The sequence below is a fragment of the Condylura cristata genome, unplaced genomic scaffold (genome assembly GCF_000260355.1).
Source record: "Condylura cristata isolate star-nosed mole 26May11 unplaced genomic scaffold, ConCri1.0 scaffold00003, whole genome shotgun sequence".
NCBI classification, from domain to species: Eukaryota; Metazoa; Chordata; class Mammalia; order Eulipotyphla; family Talpidae; genus Condylura; species Condylura cristata.
The window spans coordinates 30,502,323-30,521,202 of NW_004567104.1; the positions used below are offsets into that span (position 1 = coordinate 30,502,323).

Genomic DNA, 18,880 nt, shown 5'->3' on the forward strand with positions numbered 1-18,880 from the left:
GAATCTAACTCATGCGGAAGTGGCTTTAGCTTTTCAGTGCTGTGCTTTAACCCACTGCTCCACCAGGGCGGGCCCTGCAGCTTATCTTTTTATGGAATCTGGTGAAATGATGATCAGATGTGTGATGGAAGCTGACCTGACAGTAGTGGAAGTTAAGATGGTGACATTTTACTTTTTATATGACTTCTTAGTTAGTAAATTGGTGATATTGGAAAAAAAAACAAACAGGGTAATAATGAAAAAAAATTAGTGGTATTAAAAAGTATGAGATTCAAGAAGATGTACAAAATAAAACTTTGTCGACAATTTTTATGTAATTTTATTACTGTTTAAAGAATCAAATTTGCATATGACTATATAGTCATTAACACTTGGGTACTTAGTAATTTTAATTAAAAAACACAATGCATTTGCCTACTGTATACCACTGAACATAGATATGCCTTGAATTCTTAGGTGCTTTTATTTATAATGTCTTTCAAATGTATTAGCTCATGTGCTAGGATGTAATAAAAATTATGAATTTATGAAATCCTGATTTTAACAATAGAAAGTCTCCTGAAATTAGTGATAAATTAAGCTTCCTTAGATATTCCTGATCTTTGGATTTCTTTTGTAGTTCTAGGAGCTGAGCTTGTGAAGCAGAGTATTTGTGTATTTAAAAAATTTTCTTAATCAACAGCTGAGATGGAAAAATGCACAAAATGTTGTAAAAATAAAAATATTATGTATTTAAAAAAATTTAAAAACAAGACAGTTCACATTAAATAAGTAATGGTATTTTAAAACTAAAAAAAATTTTCTTAATCAAGTAATTGAGTATAACTATGTATTAAAAGTTGGAAATAATGTAAATTTTCAAACTGATTAGGATTTTCAAAATCATATCTTATCATTGATTCCTGAGTTATCTTTTATGAACCCTAAATTTATGAACCTGGGTCAGAAAGGTGATTTGGTCTTTGTTTAGAAATGAAAATTTAGGATAATAGAAATAAATATGTAGTGAAATTTTTATTTTATAGTTGACTCCTCCCCTTCTTTTTGATCAGTCATATAGGATAAAGTAAAGATAGTTAAAAAGTTGTATGGCTTATAACATTTCCTGCTAGCTAGGAAGTAATTTGATGTCAAATAGCTTGTTTTATTTTAGTACTATATTACTTCATACTGGAACTACCATGTTTCTTTCTTGTCTAAAATACTTAGAAAGTGGGAAAAAACCATTGTACACCTGATTTGGATTCAGTCTAAGAACTATACTCTAATGCATAAGCTTCAAAACACAAATGATTGCTTTTCTTGATGTAGAAAAAAAGTAAGTTACTTTTTCACACAAACTTTTTTTTTTAAAGATTTATTTATTTATTTATACAGAACTGTGATACAAGCCAGAGGTGCAGGGGTGGTGAGAGGCTTCACCAGAGATAGAGTGGTTAAGACAGATAGAGACAGGCAGATAGAGAAGTGGGCTGAGGGGAGCAGTGGTCAGGAGAGGTCTGCTACCCATGTGGATACCTCTGGGGTTAAGAATTGAACTCGCACTGAGATGGTTGCAGTGCTGTGTCCTAACCTGTTGCGCCACCCGGGAGGGCCCCACACAAACTATTTTTAAAAATTTGCAAAGCTGGGGCCCTCCCTGGTGGAGCAGGGGGTTAAAGCACAGCACTAAGAAGCTAAAGCCACTTCTGCATGAGTTCGATCCCCACCCTGGAGTTGACCCACATGGCATGGCAGACCTCTCCTGACCAGCTTGCTCCTCCCCTCAGCAGTGTACTTTGTCGATCTGTCTGTGCTTCTCCCCACTCTGTCTCTGGGGAATCCTCTCACTGCCCCTGCACCTCTGGCTTGTACCCCAGTACTATATACATAAATAAATAAATCTTTTAAAAAATATGCAAAGCTGTATCTTTGTTAGCATGCTGGTGTTTACAGTTGTTTTGCTTGGGTAGCATGCAATGTCATGTATATAGTATAATTTATAACATTTTTGTAGTATTTTAAAAATAACCAATTTGGGTCTTTTTAGGCATGTTTAATGTTTTTGTCATAAATGATATGAAGAAGAATGCACTTGAGCATCTTAATTCTAGAGGAAAAATAAAACTGTTTGGATTTATAGCCTGAAATGTAATTGTATTAATTGAACAAATTATTTTTTCCAGGCAGACTCCAGGTTAAAAGCACTTAATGCAACATTCAGAGTGAAAAACCCAGACAAGTAAGGTTTTGTTTTAATAACAGATACAGTGTTGTTTTGAGTGGTGCTTAACAATTTTTCATTTCTGAATGTGTGCACTTTACTTGCTGAATATTTTAAATCACATTTAGTGAAATCCTTTTACAGTTTAAAACTGATTTTAAAATATGTTAACTTAATTGGGTTTAAAGTTGTACATAACTGAAGTTTTAGAAAACTAAGCCATCACTTTTTCCTGGAAGGATTTATTAATTGTTATTGAATCTATCAGAAAAATGGGAAAAATAATTTTAATTTCATAGAAAATAATTTTCTTATGATATTGTCAAATATGTACAAATATACAAATAATGTATAATAGTACATTATAATAATTTCATGGTAGTATATTTATATGACAGTTACTTGACTTCATTAATGTTATTTTGGCGTTTGTGAGAGCATGTCTATATTAAAGGAAGACTATTCAGAAGAACCTTCCTTAGGATGGGACTTAGCTGTTTCTTAAAACTTTGGTTTTGCTCATTCTCTGAATTTGGTGGATAATTCAGGCTCTTTTCTTGGGATTTGGCACAGCTAAATTTTTGAGTTAGTTTATCTGCTTAGGCATATGAGACATTTCCATTTTTGGCGACCAAGTTTATGAGATGTTAGGATTTCTCTGGTTAGGCCTTTAGCAATAATTTCTACATAGTATTAATTTTTAGCAGATAAATTCTTTTAATTTATTATGTCTAACTTTATAAGCCATAACATGTGAACATAATTAGCCTCTGTTTTCAGTGTAAATTTTGAACATAAAATATGAATAAATATTTTAAAAAGTAGAGAATTGTGATAGTAACCATTGAGGTTTCTTTTTCTTTTAACAGACTTTACTTTTTAGAATAGTTTTAGGTTGATAGCAAAACTGTGCAAAGTGCAGAGCTCCTATCCCTAAACGTGCATCCCCCACTTCCACTGTAAATATCCCTTACCAGGGAAATAACATACAGCTTCTAGCACTTAGTAATATGCACCTAGGATTCCAATGAGGCTTTTATAAAGGTCCTAATGGCCTCTTCTAGTATATTAAGAACTAAACTTGTCGCTCTCCAAAGATAGTTTTAGAAAGCCTAATAAGTGCACACACACCAAAAAAAAAAAAAAAAAACAACCCTAAAAAGGAAAGCCAATCATTATTATTACTATTTTTTTTTTAAAGATTTATTTGTGCATACAGAACTGGGGTGCAGGCCAGAGGCCCAGGGGCGGTGAGAGGGTTCACCAGAGACAGTGGGGAACAGAACAGGCAGATCGACGAAGTACACTGCTGAGGGGAGCAGTGGGCGGGTCAGGAGAGGTCTGCCACACCATGTGGTCACCTTGGGGGCAGGCGGGAATCGAACTCATGCTGAAGCGGCTTTAGATTCTCAGTGCTGTGCTTTAACCCGCTGCGCCAGCAGGGAGGGCCTATTATTACTATTTTTATTGCTAGGTATACATTCATTAGTGGAGCGCATAGATGAGATTTTTAAATTAATATTATTTTGTCATTTAAGTATTCAATTTAGTGAAAAAATATTTTTTTAAAGATTATTCATGCAGAATTGGGGTACAGGCCAGAGTGTAAGGGTGGTGAGAGGCTTGACCAGAGACAGATTGGGGAGCAGAACAGGCAGATCAATGAAATACACTGCTGAAGGGAGCAGCAGGCGGGTCAAGAGAGGTCTGCCGTGCCATGTAGGTCACCTCCCGGGCAGAGGATCGAACTGGCACTGAAGCAGCTGCTGCCAGCTTGTAGTGCTGCGTCCTAACCTGTTGAGCTACCAGGGAGGGTCCAAATGAAAAATATTTTGTCAGTTGGATATTGGCCTTATCTTTTCTGACTAGGCTTTCAAAATTGTTAATTTTTTTTTAATACCTGTATTATGGAGAGAATTTAAAATGTGATAATATGAACAATAATATAATCAAAGTAAGGTTTTGCTTCTTAGTTCTTGTTCCTTTTTTAATATTAAAATAACAATGGTTTACAACACTATATGTGTTTTAGGCATTTAGGTTCACAATTCTACAAATGTAGTTGAGTTTTTGCTAACTTGTGTAGTTCATAATATAATTTTATTTGCCTTAAGTTCTATATAAGAGAATTGTCTGCATTGGTCATTATAATAGATTCTCTAAGATATATAGACTCTCTGGTCTAGGTTCTAGCTGTCCCATACCATCATTAAAATATTTTCTGGAAATCTAGAAAGCCAGATTATTTCAGAACGATTACTAAAATGATACTTGCTTCATGCATGTTTATCTTTCTTCAAAAGACTGCAGTGATGAAGAGACCTTGAGTTGTTTTCTTCATGTAGCAATATTTAGATAATATTTGGGTAATAGTTAGGAGATAGACTGAGTAATTAGAATGTAATGTTTTAACTAAAAAATTTAACAAGTGTAGGTAAAGGAGAAGGAAAGGAAATACAAACAGCACCCAGCTTTCATTCTTTAGAGTATAGGGGCCTAAGATTTTAGAGTAGTAGGAGACATTAAGTTGTACTTTGGATATACAGAGAAGTACAGAATTCTGCTTGTCTGTTGACTTTGTAGATCTGGCATTTAAGGAAAAGATTGACCTGGGGTAGAAATTTGTATTTTAGCACCACGTAGGTCATAATTGGGAAGCTTTGTGAATGACAAATCAGAGTGTATGATGGAAAGATTGATTATAAGATAGCTAAGGACTTAGGACTGCACACTTAGTGGCATTTTCCAAAGTATAACCTGAGGATTATGTGTATCTAAATCTTGTGGGGAAGCTTGTTATAAATTTAGGTTCCTGAGACCCACAATGGCCTCTGTATATAGTTGTGGTGGTTACTCAACAGCCCTATCTTACTGAGAGACCCTCAGTATTTTTTTTTTAAAGATTTATTTATCTGTGCATACAGAACTGGGGTACAGGCCAGAGGCCCAGGGGCGGTGAGAGGATTCATCAGAGACAGAGTGGGGAGCAGAACAGGCAGATTAATGAAGTACACTGCTGAGGGGAGCAGCAGGCGGGTCAGGAGAGCTCTGCGGTGCCTTGTGGGTCACCTCAGGGGTGGGGATTGAGCTCATGCTGCAGTGACTTTAGCTTTTTGGTGCTGTGCTTTAACCTGCTGTGCCACCAGGGAGGGCCGACCCTCAGTATTTTTAACAGGAGGTTTTTTACACTCTAAAGGTAGAGGATAAGAGATGGGTGAAGGAAGTGAGAACTCAAAAGAGACTATAGGAGTGACCAGAGAGTAAAAGGGAAATCATGAGAAAAGTAACACTGATATTAAGGGAATATATTTTAAAGGAGGACAAAGTAAGCTTTGTTGAAAGGATCAAGTATGATGAGGCCTAAAGTATGTTATTAGACTTTAGCAGTATGAAAGTAGTTGGTAGCTTTGTCAGGAATATATCGCCAGCATAGTAGCTGTCTGTAAAAATACATGTATTTGGGTGAGCAGTAAATGGAGGGTAAGGTAAAGCCTTGCCAAAGTGTGGTTATGAAAGGGATGGATATTGTAAGAGTGTTAGTAGATAGATATATTGTCAAAGAAATGTGTTTTTATTTTAATGTAAATCTAATCAATTAATATGCTAATAGGTTTGTTCAGAAAATGTAAAATAGGATTATGGGCTGTAGCTGGAATAGAACCTAAAATAGTAGAATTCTCGAAGGAAGGAAAAAATAACAAATGTGGATATAGAAAAGTTTCTGAATTTACTGGGAAGTGGTGAAGGCGAAATAGTTGTTATCTGATGGCTTTCATTTAATCTTTGAAGCCTGGTTGGAATATGATGGATGGTGGCATCAGAAGTCTCAGGTCTTTATGGAGAATGGAAGTTATCAGATTAGGGTCATAGATTATTGGGCAGCATTATGACTGAAGTTAGAGACCATGGATTTGTGATTGGTTTTACCATAAGTTTTTTTTTTTTTTGTTTTTTAGCACTATTATGTTTTTTTCTTGTCTTTTAGATAATTTTTCCTAATAAATTTTATCTCTTAGTAGCACACATAAATTGTGATTTTAAAAATATCTTTTCTTGACTTAAAAATATCAAAAGAAAGTATAGTTTTATTTAAAAAATTTTTATTGGTGTGTCAATGTTCATGTCCGTTTCATTCTCAGAAACTATTTGACTTTCAGTGTTTGACTTATTTTCATGGAAAAAAAAGTTTTTTTCCTATTTCAGGCGATTTATTGAACTGAAACACTACAGTGATGAACTTCAGTCTGTCATTTCACATCTTCTTCGAGTCAGAGCTGTAAGTGGTCCCCAAGATTTTTTAGATGCATAGTTATAAAGTGTGCTTCTGATTCAATCACTGTATTTAAGCAATGGATGGTACTTATGATGAATAATTGATTTTTACATTAAAATTTGGTGTATTCATCCAAATTGCAGTTTAAAAAACATGTGAGATGTTTTTCTGGCATAAACAACAACTTGAAGAATTTAATTTGTTGTTTTCTTTTTAGTTTGGCATTTCTCTAAAGCTCCGCCTTTTCAGTGTTGGAATAGAATTCATAAGGATGGCATTTTATATCTACATGTAGTTATATCCTTATTCTTTCAAAACTTTTAAAGGTCTGTGAAATAGTATATATATGTAAGGTCATCAAGTATCTTAAATTGTACTTAGTAAACTTATTCGGGATAATAATCTGCCATGAGAAAAGGAACTATTGTACTTAACTATGTAGTTTGACTGTAACAGACATGGAGAAAAATACTTTTGAGTAAATGAATGTACCTGGAATATGCTATATTATTCACTCTAGTCCTTGTAGTAACCTAGAGGAAAGCTTAGAGCTTGCCTGACTCAAAGCTTTTGAAAGGTACTAGGTTATGAGGTCTAGAATCACATGTTATGCAAATTGGAATCCTCCTGAAATGAAATATATCATCTGAAATTTGTTTAAATAATGAGTCTACTAGTAGAGGGTGGAGAGTGGGAGGTACTTCTAGGTCAAAATAGAGTGGCCCTGTAAGAATTGCTGAAGATAAGTGTTGGGAGATGGAAGTAATATCCTTCTATGCTCTGCTTTTTATATATTTGAAGATTTCCATAATAAGTATAAATAAAAAGAATAAGGGGGGGAATCCTTATGAAGATCCTTATATTGGCCCAGTCTCCTATTTAGCCATTCAGAGTATTATTGGGTTCCTTAAATAAATACTAGAATACTTTCTAGGAAATGAGAGATACAATAACCTTCCTTTACATAGTGAAAAATATTAGGCTAGAGGGAAGAGCTAACTTTTGGAAAGGGTTATGGATTAATTAGGTAAAAGTTCTAGGCCTTTAGTTGCCTTGAAGTTACTCAAACAAATTAGCCAGCAATTCTTTTGAAGAGTAAGATGGGGAACAGAGACATCCCAGAAGACTATAGTAACAGTTCATACTGTTTTGTCTTCTGTAACAGAAACGGAGCGGGTTTACTTGAAATAGAGGTCTGGCTGTTTGAAGGCTAATTGAAGAAAAGGAGTGTGGGGCAGGGTGTGGGGGGACTCTAGAAAACTCATTTAGCAGGAAAGATAACTAACAGTTACGAGTGATGAGGTTAGGCAGAGATGTGACAGTCCCAGGTACTGAGAAAATTCTCAGTCACACCCAGAAGAAACCAAGGAACATAGCGTTGAGTAAGATTTATTAGGGATTTCAGAGATGAGTGATGAATTGAACAAATTAATAGTTAATGACTCAGAAAATCTACCAAGCACAGAGAATAAATTTAAGTAAGATCTGAAGGAGAATGAAATGATTGTTGTTGTAGGGAGAGTGTGCTACAGATCATTTAACCTGAAAAAATGTAATGTTAATTTATTGGATAAAAATATTATTGCCCTTTATAAGAAATTTTTAAAAATTAATTAAAACCTACAAAAAGAAAAAAATGTAAAAGTAAATATGACAACATTAAATATTTTTTCTCCTGAGACTTTTTAAGATTCAAATTTTTTTTTCATATTTTCTAAGCATTGTACTAAGCATGTATTTATTTGCTTTTTTATGAGGTTCTACTCTTTTTTAAAACAGTGATCTCTATATAACTTTTACCTAAGAGCAGTTTCTTTTAATTATTTATTGCAGAGAGTAGCAGATCGTCTTTATGGTGTATATAAAGTACATGGAAATTATGGGCGTGTTTTCAGGTAAATACTGTACAGATTTTTAAAATAACAATTAGCTTTAATAATTAGCTTTTATTTTAAAATAAATAACAATTAGCTTTTTGCCTGAGAGTAATTTGTGAAAACTTATGAGTCTGGTAAAGACTCTTTAAAAAAAATATATTACTAATTTAGTAGAGATAATTCAAACTTTGTTTTGTAAGTTTTCTTTAAATAAAAACTAGTGAGGAAAGCCAGTATGTTGAACTAGTAAAATGAAACTAGTATGATTAAACTGTGAGCAGTGCCTTTTACTATTTTGGTAAAATGCCCAAAAAGATCCCTTTTAAAAATCACAGTTACAGAAATAGTGATCTTTCTTGTTCTTTGTTGTGTCATTTTATAGTTTCTGAGGAGTTTTGTAAGATAGGTTTTTCAGTCTTGGGGAAATTTAGCTTTAAAATATTTGTATATTTTAAACTTGTACTGTATTTTAAACTGTGTGTGTGTGTGTATATATGTGTGTCTGTGTGTGTGTGTGTGTGTATGACTTGTATATAACTTGTACTTTTGGTAATTAATCTTTTGTTCTTTCATTATTTTGGTTATGACATTTTAGAAGTTATCCAAATGTAGGGTTTTTAGTGCTATCAACACTAGAGTCTGAGTTTGATCTTGGCCAGATAGGGCACAGCAGACCTCTTCTGTTTTGCCCTCTGTTCCCCTTAACAGTGTCTTTCAGTAAAATCTACCTGTTCTGCTCCCCACTCTGCCTTGGTCACTGTGCCTTGGTGAATCCTTTCACTTCAGCACCTCTGGCCTACACCCCATTTCTTCTGTGCAAAAAAAAAAAATAGAAATTATCTAAATCTTTTCATAAGAAAACTACATGCTAATGTTCTTTACAAATATTTTGGACATAAGTAATGGCTCATTTTTGCTTTTTTTGAATATATTCATATGACACAAAATTTAAAAGGAGCAAAGCTTATAAGGTAAATCTCTCCCTCACTGGTTTGCCAGCTACCCAGGTCTCCTTTGAGACAACTAATATGGGTTTCTTCATATTTTTGTATCCTGGTAAAATAATAAATTAAATGTAATATAGTAACATACTACAACACGAGGGCCCTTCCTGGTAGCTCACAGGCTAAAGCACAGCCCTACAAGTAGCCACAACCTCCTCAGTAGGAGTTCAATCCCCTGCCCCAGAGGTGGCCCACAAGGTGCAGCAGACCTCTCCTGTCTCACCCGCTGCTCCCCTCAGTACTGTATGTACTTTGTCAATCTGCCTGTTCTGCTTCCTGTTCTGTCTCTTGTGAATCCTTTCACCACTCTTGCACCTCTGGCCTCTACCCCAGCTCTGTATGCATAAAAAAATAAATCTTTTAAAAAAAAAAGAAGAAAGAAAAGAAATGCAGCTTTCCTCCTCTTAACACTGGAGCATGTTGTATATATATTGTTATGTTCATATGTTTTACCTTGCTCTTATTCACTTAAGAACTGTTCCCTGCACAGGCAACATTTCCCATCTCACCCCTGCTCTCTTGCAGGGTATTCCAATAAATCTACTGTTCCTGTTCCAAAAGAATTGCTCTCTAAAAGGAATTGTTATCAGTAGATAAGTGTTTTGGTTTTATTGAGCAAAAGTATCAAAATTTATTTAACAAAGCTCTTCTTCATAGTTATTTCCTGTCTTCTGCTATTACATTTAGTGCTGCAATAAGTATCCTTGTTTGTGTCATGTTACTCATATATAAGCATACATGTAAGATATAATTCTAGAAATTACTGGGCCAAAGGAAAACTATGTCCATAGTTTCTTATACATAACACCAAATTGCCCTTTATGGATGGTTTTAAATGACCACCAACAAAGTATTAGTAACTGTTTCCTCACACCATCACCCAAACTGTATTATCAAATTTTTGTCTTTAACAGTCCAATGGGTGCCCCCCTCCCCCGGTGGCCTAGATTAAGTTTCAGCACTGTCACTGCAATGTCCTGAGTTCAATCCCTGGCCAGGAAACTAACCCATATGGTGCAACAGCCCTTTCTTGTCTCACCTGCTACTCCCCTTAACTCTGTATTTCACTAAATCTGCCTGCCCTACTCCCCACTTTATTTCTGGTGATTCCTCTTGCTTACACCGCAGTTCTTATATGCAAAAATAAATAAATAAATACTTAAAAAAAATAGTCTGATGGTAAGAAATGGTTTCTCACTGTAGTCCTCAAGTTTTGAATGAAACCATTTATTTTTTTCTTTCACAATCAGTCATTAAGCCATTTTCCCTATTTCATAAATTCTATGTAAATATCTTTTGCCCCTCTTTTTCTGTTGGGTTAGCAGCTTGGTTTCTTAATGATTTACAAGAGTTTTTTTTTTTTTTTTTTTAAGATTGATTTATTTATGTATACAGAACTGGGGTACAGGCCAGAGTTGCAGGGATGGTGAGGATTCACCAGAGACAGAGTGGGGAGAAGAACAGGCAGATTGATGAAGTATACTGCTGAGGGAAGTGGCAGGTGAGACAGAGGTCTGCTGCATCACGTGGATCACCTCCAGGGCCAGGAATTGAACTTGCACTGAAATGGCTGCAGCTAACTTGCAGTGCTGCATCCTAACCCACTGAGCCTCCAGGGAGGGCCCAGGAGTTTTTTTGTTTGTTTGTTTGTTTGTTTGTTTGTTTGTTTTAATTGATTTATGCATACAGAACTGGGCGCAGGGCAGGGTTGAGAGGATTCACCAGAGATAGAGTGGGGAGCAGAACAGGCAGATCAATGAAGTACACTGCTGAGGGGAGCAGGGAGGGTCAGGAGAGGTCTGCTGTGTTACATGGGTCACCCCTTGGCCAGGGATTGAACTCGTGCTGCAGTGGCTTTGATAGCTTCATAATGCTGTGTCTCAACCCACTGGCACCACCTGGGAGGGCCCAGAAGTTGTTTCTTTTAAGAAAATTAGACCTTTGTGAAAGGAATTGCAATTTGTTTTTTCTCATTTGTCATGTCTTTTGCTTAAGGTGGCTTTCATGATGCAGCAATATCTCATTAATTTCACTAAATGATTAGGTTTTTTTTTCCTTTCTAAAATAATAGCCTCTGATATTTTTGTATTATCTTGATAAGGTCTTTTCCACTATGGATTATTTTTTTTTTATTATTTTTTCTACATGTGTTTCATAAGTTTTTGATTCATTTGAAATTTATTTGAATGTAAGATATGGTATGGATCCATATTTATTTGATTATGTTATTAGCTGTTAGGTAGTGGTAGGTAACCATGACCAGAAATAGTCATCGCAGTTATCTGTGGAGCATGTAAAAATATACATGTCTCAGCTTTCAATTAAGTAGATCAAGTGCAGAGCCAGCCTCCAATTAAGTAGATCAAGTGCAGAGCCAGCCTCCATTTAAAAGCAAAACTGCTTAATTCTGATTTCACCCAAGAAAGGTACCTATAGAAGTTATTTTGTATGATACTTAACTTTTCCCTTAATAACAATAGGTATGTAAACTTTTGTACTAATATTTTAAATCTTTACTTGTATTTAATTGTTAAGTTTAAGGAAAAAGCAACATATGTGAGAACAAAAAATAAATCCAAAAATAGATACTATACACTGTTTAAAAACTAGCCAGAAAAAAAGATTCAGTTTAACGATACTCCATATCTAATTCATAATATTTTTGGCTTTATCTACCTAGTGAATGGAGTGCCATAGAAAAAGAAATGGGTGATGGACTACAGAGTGCTGGCCATCACATGGATGTGTAAGTAACAGAGAATTTAAGAGTAAAATTTGAGGTGAAGTTTAGTGGTGAAATGTTAGTGATTATTCTGTTCGTTTTTATTAAGTTTGCTGGCATATAGAACCATACTTTATGTACACAGACCTTAAAGTTTATTGAAGGAATGAAAGGTTGGGCCTAACATTCAAAATTCAGTCCAATTCACATATTAGAATAAAGAAGAAAACTGTATTTCAGTACATGCAGAAGAAACATTTGAACATCCATTCACATTAAAAATTGTCTTAAACTACCAATATATTTACAAGATATATTGCATATACTTTCTGCCAAAGGATGTGCCATTTATTCCTATACTCTACTATTTTCAAGCCACCAGACCTTTGTTTCCTCTTTTTGTTTGTTTCCTTAATAGTTCTTTCAGAATCATAGACCTAATAACCGAAGGCAATTTTTCGTACTCTTAACAATGCTTTTAAGGGCTTTTTCCCAGTCACACAGAAATAAATGCAAGTTAATATTTACATAAGATGCACTTTGCCTGTTTTTGTAGATCCTATGAGCACATTGCTTTTTAATGAAGTTTATTTAATTTTACAATTTAAGTAAATTTTGTTTCATGTTATATGAAGCAGGAATGGAGAGATAAAACATTCTCTTTTATTCCCCTACCAAGAACTAGAATTAATTTGAATAAAGATGCTTGTTACATCATCAAGTAGTATATGATGTAGCCCATGTCCTTATGGAACTTCAGTGTAATAGAGATATAAAACACAAAGCATTGCTTTGAATTTTAAGTTCTGAATTGTTGATAAGAGATCAGAAATGGAATAATGAAGTTGTCTGAGAAGACCTCCATGTTTTGTTGAGATACGTGCTCAAAGAATTTGGAGAAGAAAAAGGAGGAAGCCATTACATTGCTCTCCTCAGAAAGACTGAAGTCCAGACACAAAAATAGCATGAGTAATGAGTGACTTGACTTCATTAAAGCAGAGTTTATTATTGAGAATTAGTATAAAATAAAGCTGCTAAAATTTTCTGTAATGCTTTTGGCATTATTGTCTGTATTTGCTATCAAGAATACTTGTGTACTGATTGTACTAAACTCTAGCTCTTTCTACAGATTTTGTAGCTCTGATATCTTTAAATAACAGTACTTTTAAGCCACCTAAAAAAGGATCATCTTTTCTTGGATTTTTTTTATTTCTAAGTCATTGCTAATAGAAATAGTTCGGTAAATTTTAGTAAAAGTATCATGGTAACTTAAAAAGTAATGTGTGTGTGTGTGTGTGTGTGTGTTTTAAAAGATTTATTTATTTATGCATACAAGAACTCGGGTACATGCCAGAGGCACAGGGTTGGGGGGTGAGGGTGTGTATGAGAGTATTCACTAGACAGAGTGGGGAATAGAACAGGCAGATCTATTGAAGTACACTGCTGAGGGGAGCAGCTGCAGGAGAGGCAAGGGCAAGGCCTGCCACACCATGTCGGTCCCTCCCTGGCTGAGTGTTGAGCTCTTGCAGTAGTGGCTGCAGATAGCTTCATAGAGCTATGCTTTAACCTGTTGTGCCACCAGGCAGGGCCCCAGATACAAATATTTTCTAATTCTCATTGTCACTTTCTGTAACTTAGCATTGTCACTAATAGGTAGCAAATGATCTTGGACCACACACTAAAAAGCACTTGAGAACGTTAATACTTGCATCCTGATAAAAGTTACCCTACATAATGTCTTTTTAAATAGGTATGCATCGTCTATAGATGATATTTTGGAAGATGAAGAGCATTATGCAGATCAGTTAAAGGAATATCTATTTTATGCTGAGGCACTGAGGTAAGTATATTTGTTCCAGATGCAGCTCTGTGGCTGATCACCACTGTCTATTTGCTGCTATAAAATAAAGATCGCAAGGTGATTTTTTTTTTAAATGAATTCATTCCTCCAGATAGCAAATGAGATATCATTGAATTCCTCTGTGTTGCAGAGTGCTAGGCATAGAAATGTCTGGTGAGACCTGCCTTTGAAGACATTTTATTGATAAAATCTGTTAGTCTCAGGCATCAGATCTGTCTGCTGTTCTGATTTTTCTTAGTTTGAAGATTGGAATTAAAATACGTATTGAGTGTATATAGCCCTGCCTGTCAGTAGGCTGTGTATTGTCCTTTTTGCATATCTAATCTCCTTAGTGGAAAGCTGTAAAGTTTCAGTTTTGGCTAAATATCAGGGCTTTTTAAAAAAAAGTATTCATTTATTTTCTTAAACTGTGGGTCATCTTTCTGTAGTTATGTTCCTCTTAGTTCTGGCCCTCCCACCATTAATTCATCTGCATACCCACACCCAGCTCTTTCAGGTCTCTCTCCCCTGCTGCAATTACTTCCATTCCTCCCCTGCTATAAGACACCAATCGATGGTTGGCCTGTGGACTTTGTCTGATTCCTGGAACCTTGTCCTTTTCCTGAGTGAGGACATAGGCTCCTGGACCAACAGCAGACCAGACTGCTCTAATCCGCAAGTGCAGCTGTGAGGCAGGTAGCAAGGCAGAGTTGTTCAGGAACATCAAGACTTTGCCTTGTTTTTATGCCATCACCTAGAAGTTCAGACAGAATTTTCTAGATGGTGCTATTTGATGAATAAGTTACCATATTTTTCTGTCCATAAACTTTTTACCTTTTTTGTTTACTTTCCTGTTATTTTATATCTTTTTTTTTTTTCACAGAAGAATTGGTGGTCTAGGCCAGAGGTGCAGGGGCTAGGGAGGGGAGGAGGGGGGAGAGGATCCATTTCCTAGAGATAAGAGAGAGGAGCAGAACAGGTGATTTACTGAAAAACATTTGTTAAGGGGAGCAGCGGGAGAAACAAGAGAGGTCTGCTGCTCCTTGGCAGGGAGACCAACTAAGATGTAGTGGTGACAGCACTGAGACTTAACCTCTTGTTCACTAGGAGTTTTCCTTTTACTTTAAAAACAATACAAACATTTTGTTAAATAAAATAGAGCAATATTTCTGTAGCTGAGCAATAAGTGGGATTAAAATATCCTCATGTTGGACTTTTTAGAGTGTTGAGCAATTAAGACATTTCACCACTGTATTTTCAAGTACTAAGCAAAGGAAAGCTGCTACATACAGTGGAATCTGGACACTCTTAAAAAATTGTTGAAAGCATTGTGTATTGACATGGTAAGATGTCTGTGGAATTAGGTAAGAAAAGTAGAATCTCTAGTGTATTTGTAAATGCCAAGCTAATATCTGGAAGATACATACTATATTGACAAGGATTACCTCTGGGTAAAGGAGTTGGGAAAAAGAGAGTTTTGAAAATGTTTAATTATTTTTATATTCCTGTTATTAGGATTTTTTTTTTTTTTAAGATTTATTTGTGCATACAGAACTGGGGTGCAGGCCAGAGGCTCAGGGCGGTGAGAGGCTTCATCAGAGAGAGTGGGGAACAGAACAGGCAGATCAATGAAGTACACTGCTGAGGGGAGCAGCGGGCGGGTCAGGAGAGGTCTGCCGCGCCATGTGGTCACCTCCGGGGCAGGTGGGAATCGAACTCATGCGGAAGCGGCTTTAGATTCTCAGTGCTGTGCTTTAACCTGCTGCGCCACCAGGGAGAGGATCAGGATTTTTTTTTTTTTTTTTTTTTTAGTAGTGAGTACAGGTAACTTTTATAATAATTGACTTAAAAAAAACAAACAAACTTGGGGGCCCTCTCTGGTGGCACAAGAGGTTAAAGTACAGAACTGAGAAGCTGTCCACAGCCACTGCAGCTTTTTTGTGCATATTTAAAAAAAAAGATTTATTTATGCATACAAAAGCTAGGGTATAGGTCAAGGGTGGGGCGTGAGAGTCAGAGTGGAGAGCAGAACAGGCAGATCTACTAAAACACACTGCTCAGGGGAGCAACAGGTGGGACAGGAGAAATCTACTGTGCCATATGGGTCACCTCCCTGGTTGGGGATTGGACCGGTGCTATAGTGGCTGCCGATAGCTTCATAGTGTGAGACTTAACCCATTGTACCACTAGAGAGACCTCAGAAAAGGTTTTGAGATGCCTTTTCAAAACACACAGTTGCCTATGATGTAAATACAACTACAACAGATATTTTTAAGCATTTATTGAAAATAATTTTCAAATATCTAGTAAACTCGCTTTCGTGTGTCATAGTATTTTTATGCCCAAGTTTGAATAAATCTAATTTTTTTAATTAATTTTTAATGTTGGGTTACAGAGTACATTGTGACTGCATCAGTTCTGGGTACATAAGATCTGACCCTAGTGAGACCTTATGAATACCTCCCCTATCTCTAAGAATTTTTTTTTGCCATTTTAAAAGAGAAACTGCGAAAATTAAGTGACCGCACTTTCATTCCTAGGGCTGTGTGTAGGAAGCATGAACTCATGCAGTATGACTTGGAGATGGCTGCTCAGGACTTAGCATCCAAGAAGCAGCAATGTGAGGAACTGGCAACTGGGGTGAGTGGTTTTCCATTTAGATCTTTGGTGGTATTGTAGCAAGTCATATGTGTAGTAAGCCAGTTATAATATTCAAACGCCGCTAACTCTTAGAGGGAAATAATTTCAGGACAACTTTACTGATTGTTTGGGTTGTATACTTGATTTAAAAAGCTATATGCCATTAAAAATCGTAGTATCATGTAGTGTTGTCATACATTTTGCCAGTGTTGCTCTTTGTAAAAGTGTCGTCTCATTTCTGTTTTGAGTCCAAGTTGAAAAAGAAAAACAACAACAAAACGCAGCTTTTGGAGATCAAAGTAAGGATAGTTACGAAGTTTAATTTTACAAGGTATATTACAGAAGTTTTAGTTTACTTCGTCAAGCCGTGTACCCAGTTAGAATCAGTGCTTCTTTCCTAACAAGGAACATTTTCTGTGTACTTTATTCTTGAGTGCTCACAGTGAATATGTGTGGAGAAAATTGTATCTTAGTATGTTAGACTTAGGTCATTTTAAAAGTCAGCTTTCTCCTAGCTCTTCTGTCTAGCTCTTTTTGTTATTTCTATCATTTTCTACCTCTCCACTATCCTTGTGTCTCCTTCCCTCTTTCTCCTTAACTTTCTCTCATTCTCCTTAACTTTGGTGCTCTCAAGATACTAGATGTCCACTAGGTTTGTGTTTTTTAAATAAAGATTTATTTTTATTTATTTATACATACAAGAACTGGGATGTAGGCCGGAGGTGCAGTAGGAGAGGGGCAGAGTGCGAAGCATAACCGGTGGTCTGCTGACATACATGCCGAGGGGCGCAGGTCTGTGCCATGTGGGTCAGCTATCTGCCAGGGGTCAAATTCATGCCACAGTGACTGACCATAGCTTTATAGTGTTGAGACTTTAATCCCTGTGCCACGAGGGAGGCCCAAGTTCACTAGTTTTTGAAAGTTTTATATCATCAAATTCTCTGTTTTGTGAATGTCCAATATTTTTTATCATTCTGACTTACTTTGCTGCCCACAGTTCTCTTATTCTCTCCATTTTGTTGAAAATGACTGCATTTCACCCTTTCTCGTGGCTATATTGTACTCCATGGTGTGCACTTAATACATCTTATTGACCCATTTATCTACTGAAAGAGACTTAGACTGCTTCCAGGTCCTAGCTGTTGTAAATAACGCTGCTGTGAATAAGGTGGAACATACAGGTTTTTAGTCCAGCTATTTCATTGGAGTAAATTAGCTGTTGTGGTGAGTGCACCATTTACTAGTCACTTCATAGTTAACACGTTGTTTAGTTTTAAAAGTACTTATGTGTTACTCATTTGATACATCTATGAAAAGTCATAAGTTTATGTGAGAAAAAACCTTTGACCATGAGACATATATACTAAGCTTAATGTATTTTTTTTAAAGATTTACTTATTTATTCATATGGAGCTAGGTACAGGCCAGAGATGTGGAGGGTGAGAGGATTCACCAGAGACAGAGAGGGGAGCAGAACAGGCAGATCAACGAAGTACACTGCTGAGGGGAGCAGCAGGCAGGTCAGGAGAGGTCTGCCTCGCCATGTGGATCTCCTCTGGGGCAGGCGGGGATCGAACTCATGTGGAAGTGGCTTTAGCTTCTCAGTGCTGTGCTTTAACCCGCTGCGCCACCAGGGAGGGCCTTGATGTATGTTTTTAAAGATTTGATTTATTTATACATACAAGAGCTGGGGTATAGGCCAGAGGCGAGGGTGTGAAAAGATTCACCAGAGACATAGTGGGGAGCAGGACAGGAGGATCCACTGAAATACACCACAGAGGGGAGCAGTAGACAAGACAGAAGAGATTCTGTACCATGTTGGTTAGCTTCCTGGCTGGAGATTGAATTTGTGCTGCAGTGGCAGATGATAACTTCATAGTGCTGAGACTTAACCCCTTGTGCCACCAGAACATTTTAAATATGTTTCTTTAATTTGACTGATTTCCATTGTTGAATTTTATGTATTTTTTATATGAGAGTAATTTTAGAAATATAACTGCTAACGTATAACTTGCCTAATACTTCACCTGGAAGTTTTCCATTTTTTCCTATTCCATATTATTGCAGTGTTAGAAATCATCCTAGAATCCCTTGACTAAAAGGCTGTATTACAGTGCTTCTGTCTGAATTAGGGGTAAGATAGCAAATTTTCCTGTTAGCTTTTTAAAAAATAATTTATCATCTGAACCATTTTTAAGTGTGAATCAATAGTGGAAAGAACATTCACATTATTATGCAAACAACCTCCAGAGCTTTTTTTTTAATCTTGCAGGGTTGAAATTCTAACCCATTAAACATCAACTATTAGTGCCTCCCTGGTG

General features: G+C 36.2%; 1 protein-coding gene across 1 annotated transcript in view; it reads left to right on the forward strand.

The window, feature by feature from the left end:
• SNX4 (sorting nexin 4) overlaps positions 1–18,880 on the forward strand; it is a 48,885-nt gene that overhangs the window by 21,433 nt on the left and 8,572 nt on the right. The window contains exons 6-11 of the mRNA XM_004675142.2: positions 2,166–2,221; positions 6,407–6,479; positions 8,310–8,371; positions 12,038–12,103; positions 13,830–13,919; positions 16,460–16,559. Of these exons, the coding sequence (XP_004675199.1) occupies positions 2,166–2,221; positions 6,407–6,479; positions 8,310–8,371; positions 12,038–12,103; positions 13,830–13,919; positions 16,460–16,559 (447 nt within the window). The remainder of the gene's footprint in view (positions 1–2,165; positions 2,222–6,406; positions 6,480–8,309; positions 8,372–12,037; positions 12,104–13,829; positions 13,920–16,459; positions 16,560–18,880) is intronic.